At 59.8% G+C, this 21,567-nt stretch overlaps 1 protein-coding gene across 2 annotated transcripts; it reads left to right on the top strand.

Annotated features, from left to right (window-relative positions):
- Window positions 1-7,095: 7,095 nt before the first annotated feature.
- DUSP14 (dual specificity phosphatase 14) lies at window positions 7,096-19,986 on the top strand. 2 transcript variants are annotated; one of them, XM_084299822.1, is made up of 3 exons: window positions 7,096-7,225; window positions 16,192-16,285; window positions 17,904-19,986. In XM_084299822.1, exon 3 carries the CDS (start codon window positions 18,022-18,024, stop codon window positions 18,616-18,618), a length of 597 nt encoding a protein of 198 aa, XP_084155948.1. In that variant the 5' UTR covers window positions 7,096-7,225; window positions 16,192-16,285; window positions 17,904-18,021; the 3' UTR covers window positions 18,619-19,986. The 2 variants fall into 2 exon arrangements, with proteins under 2 accessions (XP_084155948.1, XP_084155949.1); XM_084299823.1 differs by lacking the exons at window positions 7,096-7,225; window positions 16,192-16,285 and adding an exon at window positions 17,600-17,660.
- The last annotated feature ends 1,581 nt before the right edge of the window (window positions 19,987-21,567 follow it).

Genomic DNA, 21,567 nt, shown 5'->3' on the forward strand with positions numbered 1-21,567 from the left:
CTGCAAACATGACCTGCTTTGACCAAACGCTGCCGAGCTCTGTGCTTTGGGTAGCGCTAAATAATTCGGCCATCTGGAAAGTGTCAGGGAGAAAGGATCTCAGAGAGGGGAGCGCTGCGTTCCTTCAGCTGGACAGGAGGGGAACCAGAAATGTTTTCTTTTCCTGGGGAAGCAGGGCTGGGATGTTTCCCTCGCAGAGCATCAAAGCAGAGAAACAACAGGTTTTTCTCCTTTCACAGGGCATCTCCAAAGCAGGGAAGGCAGCAGGCTTCCAGCGCGCCTGTGCCAGGCTCAGCACCTCCTTGCTGCACCGGGCTGAGCTCCCCAGCTGGGCACTAAGCTCAGCTGGACGGATTTCGCAGCAGGTCGGGCTTCCAGGGGCAAGTTTCTCCAGGGCACGATCGCTCGAGCCAGTGCCAAGAATCCCTTTGGTGACAAACGCTGCGCGTTTCCCCCTCCGTGCCCTCCCCGGCACCGCTGAGCAGAGAGGAGGGCAGGCGGCGGGGAGGCCCCTTCCCCTTTTTGCTGCCCACCTCCTCCGAGCTGCTGCCGCCCCCCGAGCCCTTTCCCAACACGCAGGGAAGGCGGCCTTGGGGACAAAGCCACCCCCGAGCTCCCGGCTGCCTCGCTGCCATGCCAGTCCCTCCTGCTTCAAGCCCCAGCTCCTCACAAAATGTCTCCACCGCTGCCTGCCAGACCCGGCTCCAGGCTCCCCGGAGCTGGCTGGCGCGGCGGTGTGGCTGGGAGAGGCTTTGAGGCGGGGGGGATCTATCTTTATCCGCGCCGGGAAGCGCCATGTGCGGCGCTGGCACCGTACGAGTAATTAACAATAATGAAAAGTTGGGGTTGCCATGGATATGGTGTTCTATTTACAACGCGCATCTCGCCCAGCACCCGGACCCGCGCAGCAGCCCCAGGAAATCAGGAGCCCATTCACAGCCCCGCCGCGTGCTTTTTATTTTTAACTGGAGCTCTGCAGCAGGGCCGCAGCATGGGGAGCAGCATGCGGGGCTCCAGCGCTGCCCCTCCTCACAGAGACCCCTGGGCAGCTGCCAACAGCACGGAGAAACCCAGCAAAATATTGTCAGCCACCCCAAACTAACCAGTCACGATGGTTTTTTGTAAATAGTAATAATAAAAGATGGTCCCCACGCACCACTTGAGAGCTTTGCTGCTGGCAGGCCCTCGTTCCAGACCCTGCTTTGGGGTCGGTGATACTTAGGGTGAGGAAAATAAAAAAGAGCCTGCCCGTGGGTTTGTTCTGTGCGCGGGGCTCTCCCGCACGGTGCTCGGGAATGCCAGAGCTCGTTGGCACACTGCGGGCTCTCTGCTAAGGATTACAGTTGGTTTAATTAGAGACTCAGGTGAACATGAAAGATTAAATATGGAACAAGGCTGGGGAAGGATGGGAAGGCGGCCAGTTCGGGTTCACGTGCCTATCTGGATACCGGCAGCATTAATTACAGCGGAGCTCCAGCGATAGGGAGAGGCTGGAGCTGTTCGGTCCCTGCACCTTCTTGGGCACCTCTAGCAGCCGTCACACAGGGTGCGTGCACGAATCTTTAGCGCTGTTATTTGCCTGTCATTAAAAGCATCAGTCCTTTTTTTCCTCTGACAGCTGCAGCCACAGCAGCAGCAAACACCCTCAGCCCTTCGGTGGCTCAGAGCCGGGAGCTTTGGGCTGCCCGGACCGGGTCCCGGGGGCTCGTGCAGCCCCCAGCACAACCCCGGGCTCCCCAGCTCCCAACGGACGCAGCAGGCTGCAGCAGAGCAGATAACACTGATAACAGAGTCACAAAAAGCCCCAGTTCTCGTGCCTGCTCAAGTTCCCTCAGGTGGGGCCGGTGAAACCTAAACCGCCACGGGCCAGGCCACACGCCCCAAACACGTCAGCACACCACAGCGGTGCCGGGTCGGAGCAGCACGGGAACCCAACAAGCATCAGAGGGGGTAGGAAAGAGCAGGGGAAACCCGAACACGGGGGAGCACTCAGGGTGGCCCAGCGATTTGTGGCTTGGGAAATCCCAGGAACTGCCTGGTCTGCACAGGTCGTGTCCTCGCAGCACAGCGGGGCAGTGCTCTGGGGACAGCTGCCACCGCGTCCCCAACAGGGGCGAGCAGGACTGCGTGGGCTGCATGGGTGCTGTTTGCTAAACACCAAGCGGGGTTTGAGAGCATCACCACATGCAGGCAAAAGCATGAGCGAGGAGGCTGGAGATCCAGGAGATGTTTGAGGCCCCTGCGGAGAGGCAGAGACCCCAGCTTGGCTGCCCCGGAGGTGGGTGGTGCGCAGGCTGGGACAGGAGGGAGCCGTGGTGGGAGAGGTGCAAGGAGGGATGAGCGCCTCGGGAGGCTGAGCTGCCGGCCACGTCAACCCCTCAGCCCTCACCTCCCCACGGCACGGGGCACCACCACCCCCAGCCAGGCCATGCACACACGCTGCGGCTCGCGTGGCTGCTCAGCCCCGTGACTCAGTGGGCCAGCACCCGGATGAAGCTCACCCCACCCTCCCGGCACCCTGGCACCCCTCTGCACCCAGCTTCTTGCTGAGGGAGCTGCCAAAACATCCCGCGTTAGGGGGCCCTGCACGATTCCTGTCTTCGCTCGCCCATCTGAGCAGCCAGCAGTGCAACAAGGGCACCCCTCCAGCCACCAGCCATGGCAGAGCTGCTTCCTATGACCCCACAGACCCCGCCGTCCCCCACAGGAGGAAGAGCAGAGGGAGAATTGGCCCAAGCGCGTGGTGCTTTCCCGTGCAGGGATGCCCGGGCTGCCAGGGCGAGGCGCAAGGCCGTACCCGCGGTGACTCAGCCTTGGCACACGCGGCTCCCCGCGGCCGGGCGCACCACGCCTGGGCTGCGGAAGCCCTTCCAGCAGCGGGCTCATGAATCAGAGCACCACACGGGCTCCGCAGCATTCACGTGCCTTCGCAGCTGACTGCCGAGGTGGCACCGCGGCCACCTCCTGGGCTCCGTGGGCACGGGAGCTGAGCTGTCCCCTGCCAGGGGTCAGGGAGCACCGAGGACTCGCCCCATGGGTTGGATACACAACCTCTCTGCTTCCTTCGTCGCTTGAAAGTGAGCAAAAATCCTGCTGTGTTTTGACATTCTCCTGCCTCCCCAGAGAGGCCTCTGGTGACCTATATTTGGCCACTTAAATCATCAGCGGTGACCTAAAGCTCAGGTTCTGTTTTCCCCCATTAACAAGCCGTAGCCTGAACGCCTGCTCAGGGTTCCCTCTGCTCCGCGCTGTCACCTCGCATCTAACGAGAGGCAGCCGACGGCTCCTCAGCTGGATTTTTCTGCAGGAGATCTCTCCCTGCATCCCCATGGGTCCCCGAGGCTGTCACTGGCGGGCTGTGGGGCGAGGAGGGGAAGGCAGCACCCCAAAACCACACCACAGCCCCCTGGGTGCCCCGAGGGTGCCGCTCAGCAGGGGCACGCACGCCGCAAGGACAGCGAATGCCCGTGCTGAGCGGTTTGACCGCCCTGCCCTGCTGTCAATAAGGCAGGAGGTCCCGCGGCCCCAGGCCTCTAGCATCAGGCGGGGTCCCTGCGCCCTTCCAGGGCCGGGTAAACTCTCGTGTAACCATGGAAACTGGAGAGGATGGCTGGCGGCGGGTGCTGGATTCCTGCGCGCGGCGCTGGGGCCGCTGCGGAAACCGGCGATCTGCTCCCCACTTGGGCGGCCACGTGGCCACCGCTGATCACAGAGCAGGGCAGGAAAACACCCCGGTGATTAAGCTAATGACCCTAATGACCGGCTGATGAACTGTGGGCCAGACGCACCCTTCAGGAATGCGCCCAGGACTGCGCTGCGCCACGCTCACCCCGGGGATGACTGAGCCCTTCCTGGGCTCGAGGATCCTCTTTGAGGCACCACTGACCCCAAACACGGGGCCTCATGGAGGGGGCCTGGTCCTGCTGCACCTCTCTTGCCCCAGCACCGTTTTTGTTTCCCTTCCAAGGGAAGAGAATCAGAATCTTTAAGGTTGGAAAAGATCTCCAAGATCACCTGGCCCAACCACCCATAACGCACAACCCTACGTGTCTAGGGGAAGGAGGGGAAGCCCCCCATGAGCTGCCACCATCCCACACAGCCAGGGCAGCAGAAGAACACGTCTCTGGTGGGGACCAAGGACAAGCAGGGCCTGGAGTGCCTGGTGGCACGCTCCCCTCTGGCTGAAACTGCCCGTGCGAGAGCCGCCCATGAGCAAACCCTGCAGAGGGGCTGAGCGCGGGGAGGAGACGATGTTTCCTTTTAACTCCCGCACCCGCTTCATTTGCTGCATCCTTGGGTCAAAGGCCTCAAGAGTTTCCCTCTTTGCCTGCTCTAACCCATGCTGAAAACACAGAGCTGCTGGCAGGGTGAAGGTTAAAAGCCCAAATTACACCGGCACTAAAAGCATCCATCCACCGCTGCACGAGTAGTTAAGAACCACCCGTGACAAGCAGCCGGCTCTGCCCAGGAATGCATTTCTCATTTTGTGGCAGTCAGAGGACAAGGGGGAGACGGCGGGGGGTTTGGTTGCTCGGTGCTTGGACAAATACTAGGAGGTGCTGAGGCTGCCACCCCTAAAAAACATCCTCACGGCTCTCTGCGCTGCCCATTGCTGATGCCCCCCAGATTTGGGCTGTGAGGGCTCCAAGGCACAGTCCCACAGCCCTGAGCAGACAGCCAGGGAAGGTCAGTCTGTCTGGCAGCTCCTCGGCAGACCCGAAATCTCACCTCCGAGCCATCTGCAGAGGGAAACACCTCGAAACCCGCAGGGGTACCCCGACAGCCTACCCACGACCTAACACCCTGCTGTGCCCTCTGCTCTCTGACCCAGGGAAGGGCGTGCAGTGATTCCCATGCTAGGGGAAATAAACAACCCCAGCTGTGTCCACGCATGCCGAGAGCCAGCCCCAGCTGCCAGAAGCGCCAGGGACGGCTCCATGGCACCGGGCAGAGGGGACCTGCTGCCCCGGGGTCCATCCCTGCCCGTGGTGTGGCTCCAGGGGCAGAGGAAGAGCAGAGCAAATCTGACGCAAGACAGAGGCAGAGCAAAGCTCCGGCTCACAGAGCCGAAATCCTTACATTTTCGTTTTTTGGCCTTTTGAGGTTTTCTTAATTTGTCTATTTTTGTTCCTCACCCACCTCCGCGCTGAATGTGATGAGCTCCTTGGCTGGAGAGGCAGGGTTTTAAGGAAGAGCACTGGCTGTTACAAAGCAGAGAGGCTCTTGGAAAAACAGCCTCTGGAGCAATAAACAGATTTGGTGCTGAAGGCTGTGAGGGACGGCTCCATCTGGGCTGCTGAGTCACGAAACCTACTGAAGTGAGATAAAAGCCAGAGGGCTCGGAGGTAAGGGAAGCTTCCTATTAGGGATTTTTGCTATTTTGGTCCAAACACACGACGACAGCAGCAGAAAACGAACAAAACCGAGCCAGGGTGGCAATGCTTTGGAGACTGCTGGCCAGGCACTGGCAGCCGGGGGGTTAAAGCGGAGGCTGCTGCCTCCTCCTCCTCCTCCTCCTCCCCTGTGTCAGGCCAGCTGAGCTCACAGGCTGCTCCCAGCACGACATGGTGGCGAAGGCAGGGGGGCGCAGACCCCGCCAGCTTTGCCTCGAGTTCCCCAAAGCCCACCCCGCTGCGAGAGAAGGGACCCCAGCCCGAGGTGTCCCCTCAGCCCCCCCTTGTCCAGCTCCGTGTGTGCAGGGAGGTCCCAGTCCCCAAAGCACGGGCTCAGCTCCAGCTCTATCCTGACGCTGTCCCCTCCCCATGGGGACCCCACCAGGTCCCCAGAGAAACCCTGCCATGTCCCCCCCCCCATGCTGGCTAATTCCTCATGGGGACACAGCACGTCCCACCCTTAACAGAGCCCCCACCACGTCCCCACACGGTCACATTCCCTCAGGGACCTGCCATGTCCCACATATACCCATCATGTCCCCACAGGGACTCTGCCACATCCCCATCCCCACAGGGCCCCCGCCATATACTCCTGTCACGTTCCCAGGGGGACCCTGCCACGTCCCTACGAGAACCCTGTCAAGCCCCTAGGCTGTGAAATTCCCACGGGGACTCCCACATGTCCCCACACTGACTCCGTAATGTCCCCAAAGGGACCCCACCACATCTCTACAGGGCCCCTGCCATGCCCCACACTTATTCTTGGCATGTCCCCACAGGGAACTCACTGTGCCCCACACATGCTCTTATCACATCCCCAGATGGGGGGTACAGACCCTGCCACAACCCCAGAGGGACCCTGTCATGTCCCCAGACTGTCACACCCCCACAGGGACCTGCTGTGTCCCCTCATGGTCCCTGCCACATCTCTGTCCCCACAGGGGCCCCACCACGTCCCCACAGATTGTAATGTCCCCACAGTGACACCCCTACAGGGACCCTGTTGTGTCCCCTTATGGTATTTGTAATGTCCCCACAGATTGTGTAGTGTCCCCATGGTGACACCCCTACAGGGACCCTACTGTGTCCCCTCATGGAATTTGCAGTGTCCTCACATGCCATAATGTCCCCACAAGGAGTCTGCTGTGTCCCCTCACAGACCCTGCCACATCTCTGTCCCCACAGGGCCCCCACCATGTCCCCACACGCCGTAATGTCCCCACAGGGACCTGCTGCGTCCCCTCACGGACTCTGCCACATTTCTGTCCCCACAGGGCCCCCACCATGTCCCGACAGATCACGTAGTGTCTCCACACACTGTAATGTCCCTATCATGACACCCCTATGGGGACCCTGCTGTGTCCCCTTATGGCATTTGTAATGTCCCCACAGTCCCCACACACCGTAATGTCCCCACAGTGACACCCCACAAGGACCCTGCTGTGTCCCCTTATGGCATCGTAACGTCCCCACACACTGTAATGTCCCTATATCGCGTCCCCCCCTGTCCCCACTCCCCTCAGCGCCCTGAGGGGGGGGCGGGCCGGGCGCCATCAGCTCCGCCCGGGGCGGGTGGGGGGGGGGGCAGAGCCGGGCGGGCTCGGCCCCGCCGTAACCGGGCAACTGGCACCGGGCAACGGCCACCGGGGGGCGGGCGGGGGGGCGGGCAGGAGGCCGGGAAGGAGGAGGGAAGGGAAGGGAAGGGAGGAGAGGCGGAGGGCGGCCCCGGCAGCGCCGCGATCAGGTGGCAGCGCCGCGACGGAGCCGGCAGCCGGCGGATAAAAGTGCTGCCCGCCGCCACGGAGCCCAAGCGAGCCCCACACGGAGCCCAGGTGAGGGTTGCGGGGCGAGAAGGCGTGTGTGTGGGGTGGGGTGGGTTTGGGGTGATGGGGAGCTGGGGGGGGTGCCCGACCCCAAACGAGCTCCCCCACACCCCCCCCCCCTTCCCCGGGGCCGGGCAGCGCCGCCGGATCGCGGGGCCCCCCCCCGGTGAGGGTCCCCAGAGGGTGGCTTGGTTGGGACCGTGCCTGAGGGGGCACCGGGAGAAGGGGGAGAAGGCAAAACCCCGCTGCTGGCACCCAGCGGGACCCCCCCCCTCCAGCTCCGTGCCAGGGCTCGGCTCTTCCCTCACGGCACCGGGTGCTGTGGGGCACCCCCAGCCCTGCCTGGTGCCTATGGGGGTGCTGGCACCCCCTGGCACCCCACTCTTAGGGCACCCCGCTGCCCTACAGCCGGCCCCAGAGCCCCGCCGGCTGCGTGCGCGGCCCTTGACTCAGCTCTGGAGCCGCTGCTCAATGCCTGGCATGTGGCTGCGGGCGGCCGGCGGGGATTGCAACCTGCTCGACTGGACAGCGGGTGAGTCCTTGATCCCTGACGGATGCCCTAATATCACGTTGCGAGTTCGGTTTATCCCTAACGCCGCCGCCACTGGAGAGGCGGAGGGATTAGCGCTGGCCAAATGTTGTCTCTGCTCGTGATACACCGGATCGGCTCTCCCTGCCCTGGCAGGGAGCGGATTCCTTCCCCCTGGGCCTCGCCGTCTCCCTCCAGGCGTGCCGCTGCTCCCCGGGGCTGGGACGGGGCTGGTTCTGCCTTCGCGGCGCCACAACCCCAGTTCCCAAGCGGTGGGAGACCAGTCCCCGGTTTGGAGAGCTCACGCCAGGTCCCACCAGCAGGAATCTGCCACCAGGGCTTGGCTGGCAGAGCCCTGGCAAACATCAGGAGGGTGGCAGCAGCACAGCAGGTCGTAACCAACCTGTGCCCAACACACAGCCCCTGCCACGTTAAGGACCTTAGGCAAGGGCACGAGCAGCCCCACTCCCTCTGGAAACAAAGGTGAAATCCCAGGGATTTCACCCAAACCCCAAGGGATCTGCTCCTGCCTCTCGCAGCTCCTCTGTGTTGGGCAGGACGATGGTGAGAGTCGCAGGGCTCAACGCAGTGCTTGAACCCAGCTGAAGGCTCAGAGCTGGAGAGCTCAGGCTGGTTTTGTGTTCAGAAATAGGCTGGCTGTGGGGGAAATAGTCCTTAAAATTGGATCTAATGGGAGGGAAGACAAAGTGTGGAATGCTGTACGAGAGGGCTGCTTGAGCATGTTTGGGGAGGCTGTAATAGCTCTGAACCAGGCACAGCACAGTTGGGGTCCAGGTAGAAGGCAGGACCAGGAGAGCGAAGCAGCAGCCCAGAAGGCCCAGCGGTGCCATGGAGAAACCTTCCCGGCTTCCTACCACCGTGCCAGGCCCCAGGAAGATGCGGCCACCCCTTCCTCCTGTGGGCAGGTTGTTTTCCCCTCGCCAGCCAGGTTCATGCCTCAGGTCGGTGTGGGAGCTCCTCCCAACCCCGTCCATGGCCAGTCCCCAGCCTGGCCACGTGCACGCTGAGTTACGGCTTCAAAGAGACGCTGAGCAACCACAAGGCAAACGGAAACGTCAACACCTAGCAGGCTCTGGCGTTTGGAAACAGGAGGGAAATCCCCGGAGCACGGCCCCAGGCCTCCAGCAGCTCGGGAAGCGAGCGGGAAGAGGGCAGCCGAGCTCGCACCCGGCACCATAGGCTCACGGGGCACCCCCTGCTGCCTGCCTGACCGCTCAGCTCCTCCTGCCCAACTCCTCTCCCCTTTTAGAAAACAAGAGCAGCCATCGGGGGGTATTTCTCCCTGCAGGACAGCTCAGCAGGTGCCTCTGCGTGCCCCAGCTCCCCACGCCAGGCTGGGTTGCCCGGCATCCACGCGGGGCATCGCGGGCCCCAGCGAGCCGTGGCTTTCCCCCCTGTAAACATCGCAGCCCCCCGCACGGAGCGCGGCTGCGTGTCTCCTCCTGTTGGGAGCGGGAGGCTGAGCAGTAATTCAGCGGGCCAGGCGTCCCTATTCATGAGGGAAATTGGAATTCGCTCGCTGTCCCTTCTGCCGAGCGCCCGTCCATACCAATCCGAGCGCGCGGGGCCTCGAGCTCTGCACCAGCAGCCCAGGGGGTGCTGGCCCCGGGCTGCTCGCATGGGGAGCGCCTGCTGCTGCATGTAAACTCGATTTCCAGCTAATTGATTAAAATCGGCCTCCCTTCCTGTTACCCTAAGCAACCCCATTGATGTGCTCACAAAGTGACCTCATTCCTTACAGCTGCTGCGGGCAGGAGGCCGGGCACAGCCAGCCCGCTGCCAGCCCCGCGCGCTTTCTTTGCCTCCAGCTCGTGCTTTTTGCTCCTACAGCCCCTGCTGAACCACCGCAGGGCCTTGGGATGAGGCCACAGCCCCTGCTGCCCTTCCCTGAGGGGGATCCCTCCAATCCCTCCACCCCAGACCCATCAGCCGGGTTCACCAGGGAGCGCTGGGGCTGCCCAGGGAAGGCTCGGAGCGCACACCAGTTGGCAGAGCCCCCGGAAAGGTCCGGGCGAGCGTCAGCATGGAAGTACCGCACGATTTCCAGGGAGCGAACTCACAGCTGCCTTCAATTTTATGGGTTTTGAAGTGGGCCAGCGGGGACAGTGCCAAGCACAGAGGTGCTCCCCCAGCACACAGCTCTGCCGCGTCAACGAGAGGCGCAGCCTCCAGCAGCATCCAGGACCCGAGCAGCCCTGGTCCTGCGAGCAGCCAGCCCGGCCCCGTGTCATTCAGAGCTCCGAGGAGGTGGTGTCCCTAGGAGGTGGTGTCTTAGCTGGGGCTGTGCAGGGCCAGGCAGGGAGCTGGGGAGCTTCTGAGCTCTGCCTGCAGCCCATGTGCCTTCACCTGGAGCCAAGCAAGCCGTGCGCTTCAGAGCAGGGGATCTCTCCCCGCTTGCTTTGAGAGCAGAGGATTAGAGAGCAGTCCCTGGCGTTCAGCTGATGGCACACCTGGCACCGCGCACAACTGTAGGAGCCGGTTCACGCCTCCTCAAGGCTTCACGCTGGTTTTTAGGGAGGTTTCGTGCACCCAACCCAAGTTTTTAAGCAAGGTGCAGATGGCCACGCTGCTGGGCTGGGCCCTGCAGGGGAGCCCCCCGCCTCTTGCTCCGAGCAGCAGACACCGAGCGCAGCGCGTTGGATCACGCCAGGAGCTCCAAAATAACAGACAGCTTTTTTTTTTTTCCCTTTAAAAAAAAAAAAAAGACTGTTTCTCATGCATAAAATCAGCCTGCTGGTTGCCGAGGGAGACCTGTCCCCGAGCAGAGCAGCTGCATCTCCCAGCAGCGCATCAATCCCCGCGCTCCGGGTCGCAGCGGCTCCCACCTCCGTCCTCCCCAGCAGCCGGGAGGGCTCCCCCACGGCGAGGGCTCTGCGTGGAGCTGGCAGGCCCCAGCTGCCAGGGGAGAGGAGAGGAGAGGAAGCAGAGGCGAGGAGGAGGCGGCAGGGAGCGGCGAGGCGCCCGTGGGCAGGCAGCCTCACGTGGGAGACGGCAGCGAGCAGGGAGAGGCGTGCAGGCAGCGGGAGCAGCAGGCAGCGAGCAGGGACCCTGGCTGCTGGAGCAGGTAGCAGCCCTTCCTTCAGAGCCTTCCAGAGCCTCAGCCACCTGTGGGTTGTTGGTTTTTTGTTTTTTTTTTGTTTTTTTCCTGCTGCTGTTTTGGTGCTGGGAGAGCAGCAAACAGGGGAGCCGGGCTGCGTGGATGCGCCCGGCCGGGTGAAGGCAGGCACTGCTAACCCCTTGCCCCATCCAGCCCCACCCAGGTGCTGATGACAAACCCTTCCTCCCCGCTCCTGAGTCACAGAGGTGCCTCCTGCGTCCCTGCTGGCAGAGCAGGGGCCTGGCAGCCTCCACGCACAGCAGCTTCAGAAGGGGCAGAGCAGCGCTGGGCATTCAGCAGTTAACCCGCGGGCATGCCCTGATGCTCTGGGAACACCACCATGTTTTGCTGTTCCTCGTTAACCCCTCGCACATTCGCTCAGTGCATTACCCTGGCCGAATGCCTTTCCTCGGGTTGCTGAGCTCCTGCAGCCGAGCCCTGCAAGCCTCTCATGGAGGGGAGCTGTGCGTGGAGCCCAGCACCGAGCCTCTGGGACGGCAGCTGTGTGCACGGGGCACCCGGTTGTGCTGGGTGCTGTGCAGGCAGCCAGGCCTGCCCAGAGCTTTGGGAGGCAGGTTGTTATCTGATTTAACATCTGACAGCTTCCACCCCGCGCTTGCCCAAGAGGGTAACGCGGCCTGCCTGTAGGAACCAGCACGGCACGGGGTTCCCCACAGGCGCGAGGTACAGCCTTTGTCACAGCCACATCTCCCCCTGCCCTTCCCATTTCCCCTTCCCAACCCAAACTGCTCATCCCTGCGGTGACGGGGGCACGCTGCTGGCTCTCAGCCACGCTCCCGAGAGGGGCCTGGGGCACCCACAGCTCCAGGAGCACGGCCACGGACAGACAGAGGCAGCGGAGCAAGCGGCTGCCGAGGGATGGGAAGAGGAGCAAGAAGCCAGCAGGTTCAGCACATCCTCACTGCCCAGGGCTGCCCGACGGCCCCAAACCCACTTCAAGCTCCCCCGGCTGCGGTACGAGCGAGGCCTGACCCCGGAATGGCTGCAGTTTGTGCTCTCTGCTGAAATTTATTTTAAACGCCGTTCTCCGAGACCATTTCCAAAGCAATTTTCTGTTCAGCCTGGCTAGGAAGAGCCCTGAGCAGACTCATTCATTCAGCGCCTGCAATATTGACTCTTCTCTTTACTGCAGCATTAGAAAGCATTTGTCATCTCTAAAATGAATAACTTTACCTCTCCTGGGAAGGGGGAGAAGCTCGCTTCAGCACTGACATTTCATACACCCAGCCCACAAACCTGCCTCGAATCCCAGATGATGCTCCGGGAAAGAAACCGGGGGCTCCTGCTCCTCTGCCTTTTGTGGGGAAAGCACGGCTCCTGCTTCCCCTGGTCCTCCCCGAGCACTCAACTCGCCGGGACACCTCTCGGGCCCTGCCACCCGCTTTGCTCCGCGGTGTCCCTGCTGTCCCCAGCGCCACGCAGCCCTCCTGAGGCCTTCAGGGAAGAGCAGAACACCGAGGGCAGCAGCAGAGGCTGGAGCAGGCCCAGCCACCCCTCCGGGGATCTGGACATCGAGTGAAACATCTGCAGGACCTCAGCCAGCCCCGAGGGAGCAGGAGAGCCGGGGAGATGCTGGTACCTGTGCCGGGTGTGTTATTACCACGCTGCTGCCACACAGAGCGGTACCTGCTGCAAGCCTCACTCCAGTCACTTAGGAACAAGTCAGTGCCTCTGCTCTCAAGCTAAAAGAGCCCTTAAAAATCATCCAGAGCAACAAAGAAGTCGGAGAAAAGGCACCCAGCAGCCCCAGAATAAGAGGCATGAAGTTCAGGCTTGCCAGCTCATTGTCTGAAGCCCAGTGAGCGAGGCCCTCTCACGGCCTAGAGACCGCAGCGTGCTTCACTGTAACCTCTGCCTGTGTTTGCCTCAGCCTTCTGGGCTTTCAGGGGTGTTTCCAAGCCTTTCTCAGGAGGTCCAGGGACCAAGAACGTTTGCCTGGGGGAATTTCAACCTTCATTAACAGAGCTGTGTTTTGGGAACTGAAGCGAGAGGAGGAAATCCCAACTATGCAAGATCTGGGCCAGAAGACCCACGAGCGCTGCCAGCAGCGGCCTTTCTGAAGGAGCAGAGCATCTGATATTCAAACCATCACACAGGTGCTATCCTATCACTTCTGAAACCCCTCTCACCACGAGAGGAGCTGCTCTGCCATCAGGAAACCAAGCTGGTGTCTCACCCAGCTGCCCCACAGAGCGGGGCACAGGCAGCCTCGCAGGGCTCAGCTTTCACGGGCTTCCCTGCGGCAGGGCACCTGCCCCACGTCCTGGGGGATCCACCACGGAGGAACCACACAGCTCAGCCTCTGGGTACAGCAAAAACAGCCACACGAGCTCGCCAGACTTATCCCACGCAGCGACGCAGTGTGCTGGAGGCACCGGGCGAGGAGATCCTGAGGAGATCCAGTCCCGGGGCAGAAGCGAGGTCCCTGCTGCAGCAGGGGCTGGGGAAGCAGCACCACAAACCCCTCCTGAAGGGGAGCTGGAGGCTTTGCAGACCAGGGTTATCTCCGGGCTGTAATTACCCAATCACTTCCCCCACCCCTCATTAAGCAGAACCCTCCAGTCCCTGGACCCCAGGGACCCCGTGCCACCGGGGCTGGGGAGCCCCAGGACCCCACTCGGGGTCCCCAGCGGGAGGAGCAGCAGCAGCAGCCGACGTCTGTGGCTGGGGAAGCGCGTGGCAGAGCCTGGAAGGGGTTTGCTGTGGGTCAGGGCTGTTGCAAGATTAATTAGCCTGTTAATTGGAATCAGCACAGCGATGAGGGTGCCGTGGCAGGAGCACCTGGTGGCAGCCAGCCCACCAGTGAGCCTTGCTGCACCCCGAGCCTCTCCTCGTGCTTGTAGGGAACAAAAAACCCCGGTGCTGAGCTGGCAGCGGGGAGCTCTGCGTGCTGGGGACCCTGCTGCTGCCCCAGCACCACCACACAGGTACGGGTGGCTCGTTTTTTCAGCTGGTTCCCTTGCTTTTTTGTTGTTGTTTTGCCTGGAGCAGCGGTTGGGAAGAGCCGTGTCGCTCCTTCCCTGGGAAGCGCCGCGCGGAGAGGGGCAGCGCTGGGTCACAGCGGGGCCGTGCCAGGAGGAACGGGGTGCCCTAAGGAAGGCAAAAGGCATTTCGTGGGAGCGAAACAGCAGGATGCAGGGAGCCTCTGGCAGAAGCTGGCTGGGCCCAGGCGTGAGCATTAGGAGGAAACGCAGCTCCCAGGGCAGCTGAAGCCTCTCAGCGTCACCTGAAGCAGCCGCGCCGCGATCAGCCCCTCGGAGCCCCTCCAGCCAGCCCCGGGGAGGTGGCACGTAGCCGAGACGTGGGCCTGCGGGCACCCTGCCTGCGCTCCCAGCTGGCCCCAAAACCACCCGGTGCCCTGCTGCTGCGATCGGGGCTGGCGCTGCCATCCCTTGTGTCGCTCCTCCTGGCTGAGCGGTGCCCCCACACACGGGCAGCTCGCTGCCAGCCCCGGCGGCTGCAGAGTTTGCTGAGCGAGCCCAGCCCGGCACATGCAAATGCCCGGATAAGTCGGTGCCTGCCAACAGGAACCGCGTTATGGAAAGCAGCGAGGCCCTTCCCAAGGCGCCCCGAGTGCCCCGAGCCCCCGAGGGGCTGCAGCGAGCGCCTGCGCGGCCGGCTCCAGGCGGGGACGCCGCCGGCTGTCACAGCCCCGCTGCCAAACCTAACCCTGCTCTCACCGCCGAGGCCATCCGCCTCGTCCATCTTAACGTTTTTAAGACCAAAAGGTTCTCCCTGCTGGCTTTTGACACGTTAGATCTCGTCTTTTAATCAAAATATAAATCCTTGGGCTGAGGAGGAAATGTGCACGGCGCCGGAGAGCGACGCACCCTGGCACGGAGCGCAGGAGGGCAGGATCACGGTGAGGAGGGCAGGATCACGCCAGCACCACGTGGAGCTGGGGCTGCAGGACCCCACGGGGACACGGCTGTCATCTGCAGCCCCATGGGGCCAGCAGCACGCACTGACCAAGGCTGGCTGGGGCCTGGGGTGCAGCAGAGGCTCCCTTCAGGCTCGCATCTCCTCCGGTGGTGACGCTTTGTGCCCAAGGACTGTTGGTGTAACAAAACGCTCCCTTCTCCCCACTGCCTGGCACCCGTGGATCAAACCAGGGCTCAGGCGCTGTGCGGTGCTCCCAGAGGTGGGGTGAGCCCCGTGGGTGGGCCTGGGGGCTTCTGAGCAACCTGTGGAGCCGTGCCCTCCTGTTTGCTAAGGCCACATCCCAACGGGACCCGACGGGACCTGAACCCTGACCACCCTGCTGGCTCGTGGCACCGCGAGGACTCGGGCGATGTTTCTGTTCAGGTGCCGTGCGTGGTCTCTCTGAACCAGTGACAAATGAGCAGACGAATATCTGGGTTCAGCACCTTGTAAGAGAAACCTGCGGGGTCCTCCCAGCGCGCTCCTGGCCGGGCTCCGCAGGAGCAGCCCTTCCCTGGCCCCGCTGCTGCAGCGTGTTTGCGGGTCACCTCCATGCTGAGGCTTCCCAGCCCTCCCGGAGGGAGGCGTGGAGCTCAAAATCCTGTTTGGCTTTGCCTTCTGCCTGCTCCCAGCTCCACCAGAGCTCCTGGCCCGCCCTGCCTGCTGGCAGCGCCGCAGCGAGCGTGCACACCGCTGCCCTGCACCCGCAGCCCCAGGCCCGCTTCCCCTCGCTCCGTGTCATTTCCTTCCTCGTTTTTTGGCCAGGTGCAGGGAAGCCGAGCCCTGTCCTGCTGTCCCCAGGGGCTCGGTGGCTAGCCGTGGAGCGGGGCTGGCTGCTCGGGGCTGCTCCGGGGGCAGGCGTTGCTCACGCTCTCCCTGCGTGGGCTCCTGCAGCGCGTCCCCGCGGGCGGCTCTGCCGCTGTTCCCGTGCTGCGCCCACGCTTCTGGGATTTGTTCATTTTGGGCGAGCTGGAGGAATACAGGAAGGGGATGCTCCCCCAGCCCTCTGCTTCCCCGGGGAGGGATGCTGCAGCTCTTGGCACCAGCTCTGCCCCTTCACGCTTCCCCTGCGATCCCGGCACCTCTCCTGCTGGCGCGGTGCTGGGGACGGGGAGGTCGAAGCACAGCCCTCGCAGGAGGGGTCCCAGAGGAGAGAGCTTCGGGCACTGCCTGAAGAAATGCAGACCCACCCCAGGGCTCTGGGAGTAGGAGAGAGCTCGGTGGCTGCTGAAGGCAAGGGTATGTTTGTAAGGCTTGTGATGGAAGAGGAAAACCCCAAACACTTCCCAGGTGTCCTGGGTGCAGGGAAGGAGAACTTAGAGTGAATTCCTGGGATCCTGGCTGGGCCCACAGCCTGTTAACTCCCACCTTTTCTTCTCTTCCCAGCTCAGGGCTGGACACACTCCGCGGGACATCCCAGCATCAGCAGCCCTCCGCGTCCGGGTGCCAGTCGGTGATCTGGAGCAGCTTGTTTTGAAGTGTAAGTGCCCAAATCCTCTGTGCTGTCAGTAACAGACCTCTGGGTAGGGATTTCCCATGCTCCAAGACCTCCATTCCTTTGGAAAAACACCACGTTCACCGCTGCTCCGGCAGGGTGGCTGTGGTGGGGGGGGCTGCAGGGGAACCTGGGCGCTCGCAGCTGCAACAAAAATCTTCCTGGCGGGGCACGAACCCTCGCAGCGCCCACACTTGGGGCCCACGGTTTCAGGAGCTGCTCAAGTAGCTGCCAGCAGGGAACAAGCCACAGAGGAGACTGTGTTATGCTCGTTAAGTTACCATACTGCACATGCATGCCAAAAATGTGCTGGCAGCGCTAGCGGCTGCTGCTGAGACCTGCCGGCATTTCCCAGGGCCCGGGCCGCCCGCTGCGCCGTGGTGCCAGGGTGTGCGAGCTGCAGGCAGAGCCTTTCAGCCCTTTGGGGGGGCCCAGGTTGGCTCTGCCCCCACCTCGGCCTTTCCTGGGAAACAGGGAAGGAGAAAACAGGTAGGGAAAGCAGCAGGGAGAGGTGGCACCTCTGGGAACCACCACGGTCCCCTGGGGCAGGCAGCGCTGCTCTGGGAGCGCTGAGGGCTCCGAGCCTCGGAGCTGACTGCGGGGGGCAGGCACCTTCTGCCCCCGAGCACCACCCAGAGCCCTCCACAAGGAGCCCGAGGGCACCACGGGTGGGCTCAGACATGGCTGGGAGGTGCAGCAGCAGCTCCGCACCCCCCGGGCAGTCCCAGCTGGAGACGGCGCAGGTAGAAGTGACTCGCAAGTTATTAACGCTCCGGGGCTCGTCCCCATGCTTACAGCTTCTCCGCTGGCTTTGGGGAAGTCCTAAAGGAGTAGGGGAGATGAAAGCAGGTATTTTGTTTTGAACTCCGGCCTTTGAAATAGCAGGAGTGCCCAGATCTCATCCTTCCTGGGGCCCGCAGCAGGCGAACCCAAGCCTGTGCAGAGCGTGGCTCTCTCCAAAACATTCGTCAGTCATTACGGCAGCAGGAAAAGAGCCTCCCTTGTCCCTACCTCTGCTTTGGTTTTACTCTCGGCTTCTGACAGAACCAGGTCACTCTTTCCACACTTCCTCAGCCTCGCGGAGAGCCGATTAGCGATCGAGATGGACATGACTCACCGCCTTTTCTAATGAGCAACTTTCCTATGTTTATGTATTTTGGCAGGGCCTCTCGTATACCTAAAAAAAGCAGGGTGGCACTGGGGAGAGGGCAGGGTAAATTGCTGGCATCTGTATCCAGCCTGAGCCTCTCACCATCCCCTTGGACTCCAGCCAGCTGTGAAGTTGCTGCTTTTGAATGCGAAAAAGGTGTAACCAATCTTCCATGCGCTAATCTGGCTGAAATTCTGTCCGGGCCCACAGGTAGGCTGCCTAAGCCCTTGACGAGTAATTGGACCCAATTAGGCTGGAAGATTTTTTTGTTTTGTTTTGTTAATATCTGTCCCCTGGTAACAAGCACTGCACAAACCCAGAACAACCTTACCCTGCCGAGGTTTCCGAGGTTTGCCGAGCCCGCAGCGGGGCGAGTGGGGTTTTCCTTCTCTTGCACAGACGTGGTCCCGGTGGACGGCCGCCCGCTCACCCGGCCTTGCTTGTGTTTTGCAGTGACGAAGCGGTGGAAGCTCTCGCTGCCCTAGCCCCGCCAGGCCAGACAATCCTTCCCTTGGCTGAAGATCCCGTTGGATCCCTTCCCATAATGGAAGTGTGAGTGCCAAGATCCTCCATGACCTCCAGAAGCCACAACTCCTTACCGAGAACTCTGATGGCTCCACGAATGCTCTCTGAAGGTGCCCTCGGGGGCATCGCCCAAATCACCCCCTCGCTGTACCTGAGCCGGGGCAGCGTCGCCTCCAACCGGCACCTGCTCCTGTCCCGGGGGATCACCTGCATCATCAACGCGACCATCGAGATTCCCAACTTCAACTGGCCCCAGTTCGAATACGTGAAAGTGCCTTTGGCTGACATGCCCAACGCCCCCATCTCCCTGTACTTCGACAGCGTGGCCGACAAGATAAACAGCGTGGCGCGGAAGCACGGGGCCACCCTCGTCCACTGCGCGGCCGGCGTGAGCAGGTCGGCCACGCTGTGCATCGCCTACCTGATGAAGTACCACAAGGTGTCCCTGTTCGAGGCATACAACTGGGTCAAATCGAGGCGCCCCGTTATACGCCCCAACGTGGGCTTCTGGAGGCAACTGATAGACTACGAGAGGAAGCTGTTTGGGAAGACGACAGTTAAAATGGTACAGACACCATATGGCATCATCCCAGACGTTTATGAGAGAGAGAGGAGACCCCTGATGCCTTACTGGGGAATTTAATGGGACTGCAGGCAGGAAGCACAACAGAAGGGACACGCTGTTCGGAGTCGGCCAGACTGGAGACATTCCCTTCTCTTTCTACAGCCAACTTTGGTTCTTTACCATACAGCAGAACCTCAACTGATTCTCACCTCACTAACCTGCAAGGCCAACGGTTCCCTTCGACGCATTTCTCTCTACAGGGATTCCCCATCCATATTTCTCTGATTTAGCAGAACGAGGTCTCCTTATAAGTTTATTCTCCTTTCATAAACCTTCCCTCTCTTTTTAGTCAGTTTATTAGTATCCTACGAGGAAAGGCCTAAGAGGCATTTGGCAGAGTTGATGAACAAAGTGCGCTTTGTGATGCGGTAGCCTGGATATTTCTTTAATAGCTTGTTTGCTTCCTTGCAAAATCCTGTAGTGGCTAGGGAGCGGCGCTAGCACAGAGCGAGAGAAGTCCTGCTCTAGGGCAGGGGGTTTTACCAAGAGCCAGGAAGGAAGGAGTGGAGTTGTGTTGCTAGTGCTGGTGTTTTCTTTAACAGCTGTAGTGACTCTCAGTATATAGTGTTTGAGATCTTTAGTCAGCTCTTAATCTGTATTAAAAGTCAAAAAGAGTGAAGTCAGTCCGTGTCAGCCACAAGTAAAATAAAATCTGAAAGATTGGAATCAAAATAAATACAAAGTCCTTTTTCACTCATTCCATGCCGGGGCAATAGTCCTGGAGTACACTTACACTTCTGAAAACCACTGGTGTTTTTTGTGGGTGGAAAGTAAACAGAATTTGTCCACGTGTGGCTCAAGACAGACGTGGGAGGTTAACCCTTCCCGCACTGACCAGCCAAAGAAACGTTTAGGAAACTGTGTGCATGGCCACCTTCCAAAAGGGCTGAGCTGTGTTTTCTAATGTTCAATCAACCAGTAAATTGGAAGTAGGTAAATCCGCTTGATTACTTAGCTCTAAGTACGGTCGTGATCTGCCTTAGCCCATTTCTAAAACACTTCATTATGTCCTCAAGGTTATGTTGCATTCTAGAATTATTCTGCACAAAGAGGCGATCTGTGAAACCTCCCGGACGAGGATGGCTTTATGGAGAAGGCTTTGCCTTGTTCTGTTTGCGAGGAGAAAGATTCCAACCTGAGAAGTGGGAGAAACCTTCCTGTGGTGTAACCACTGCGAGCCGAACACCGCTCCTCTCCCCGCGCACAGCGGGGACCGGGTTTCGTTACCACATCACCAGAACAAAGCAAGCCCCTTCCTCAGTGAGACGTTTGTGTCCTCTGCTGCATCTCAGAAGGAGGAGTACGCAGATTGCTGGATGCTGAGATAGCTATCTGATTTAAATGAGATTCTATACTTGTAAAAAAAAAAAATCAATAAAGATTAAACAAGAACATGTGTTGGCTTCCTATTCAGAACTGTGCTAATGTATCTGAAGTAACAGTGGGAACACGGTGTAATCCTGAGCAGGGGCTTGATACGAGTCTGGAGCTTAGTCCCGAGCAAAATAACGTGATCTGTGCCAGTCACTGGGCTGATCTCTTCTCAATCCATCCAGGGGGCCTGCAGTTCCTGACCATCACCATCAGGACAGCCAGGCAAGTCCTTTGGCTATTCCAAAATCAGTTACTGCAAATTCCTCGATACTGCAAAGTCCAAAAGGAGTTTCCTACATGCAACTACAGCCCCTTCCACCTGGAAACCCTTCTTTTACCTAGGGTGCACTTGGACAGAACTGCAATTGAAAAAGCCAAAGTACTTTAGCACCATTTTTCCTAACATCAGTGGATGCATCTCAGAGCAGTCCTGCACCGACAGAGGAAGTCTTTTTCCCACTGAAATGAGTGAGATGTTTTTGCCATGAGCTGTGACCTGGTCAGGTTTTGCTGGTTGTGTCTCTTGGCAGTGCAGTGACAATCAGGCTGCCCATGTAAGAACTGCATTCTGCTCATCTTCCTCCCCAGTTAAACTGCACCAGGGCAATGGTAAGCAAGAAAATGAATGAGAGATTAAGAATGAAGACTGATAATTAGTCTGCAGACATTCTGAAAGCATGACGTATTGGAGGGGAAAAAAATCTACTTTCCAAATTAAACACCTACAAATTGACCATGTATAATTTAACAATATTATACTATTAATAATATTGTTTTAAAATATAATTGCCTGATAAAGCACATCACGAAATAAAGAATTCATTAATAAGAAATACCCAGCAAAGAGTATATTATGGAGAATTGCCTCGGTATTAATACTTACTGGTATTTCTCTGCACAAATTCCTCGTTCCAAGAGCAGGTATTTACCTGAGTGTTTTTCCCCTCAAAATCCATTTTTTCATCACGCATCCTTAAACTTACAGAGACCAAAGAGGAGAGCACAGCACAGCTCAGACTGCGGTAAGCACACCTGCTGGGCTCGAGGGAAACCTCGTTCCTCCTGCTACCCATTCTGGAAAGCGCCCACCTGCAATTGTTTCAGAGTGGTTGGATGTTATTTGGGGAGGCATCTTGCAGATATGAGCCATGAAGATGACTTTGCATACACAGCTTCACGTGAGGCCCTTTTGGTTGAGCTCTTTGAGTTTCTCCCGAGCCAGAGGATGTTTCTCAGCCCTGATGCCACCTGGGGAGCGCGGTGGCAGCTCTGCTCCTGCAGGCAGGGCCAGGTTTTGTCCAGCTGCACCCCAGAACAAGCCCCTCCATGGCTCTGTTGGGAATGAAACGGGTTCTTTATTGAAATCGAGGTTTGAATCCCAACAACAGATTTGTAAGTCACTGCAAGAATTAAGGGAGCGAACAATTGAGTACAAAGTCAATTAATAACACTTTTTCTCCTTGGATTTAAAATGTCTGCAGTGACTCCAGCACAGCGCAAACTGAAATAGCTCCAACACCTAATCACAAAACCGCTTCTGGAAGACAAATAGCATCTCCCCAAGGGGGAGAAAAAGGAATCACAATATGAAGA

The sequence above is a fragment of the Netta rufina genome (genome assembly GCF_964035555.1).
Source record: "Netta rufina genome assembly, chromosome: 21".
Lineage (NCBI taxonomy): Eukaryota > Metazoa > Chordata > Aves > Anseriformes > Anatidae > Netta > Netta rufina.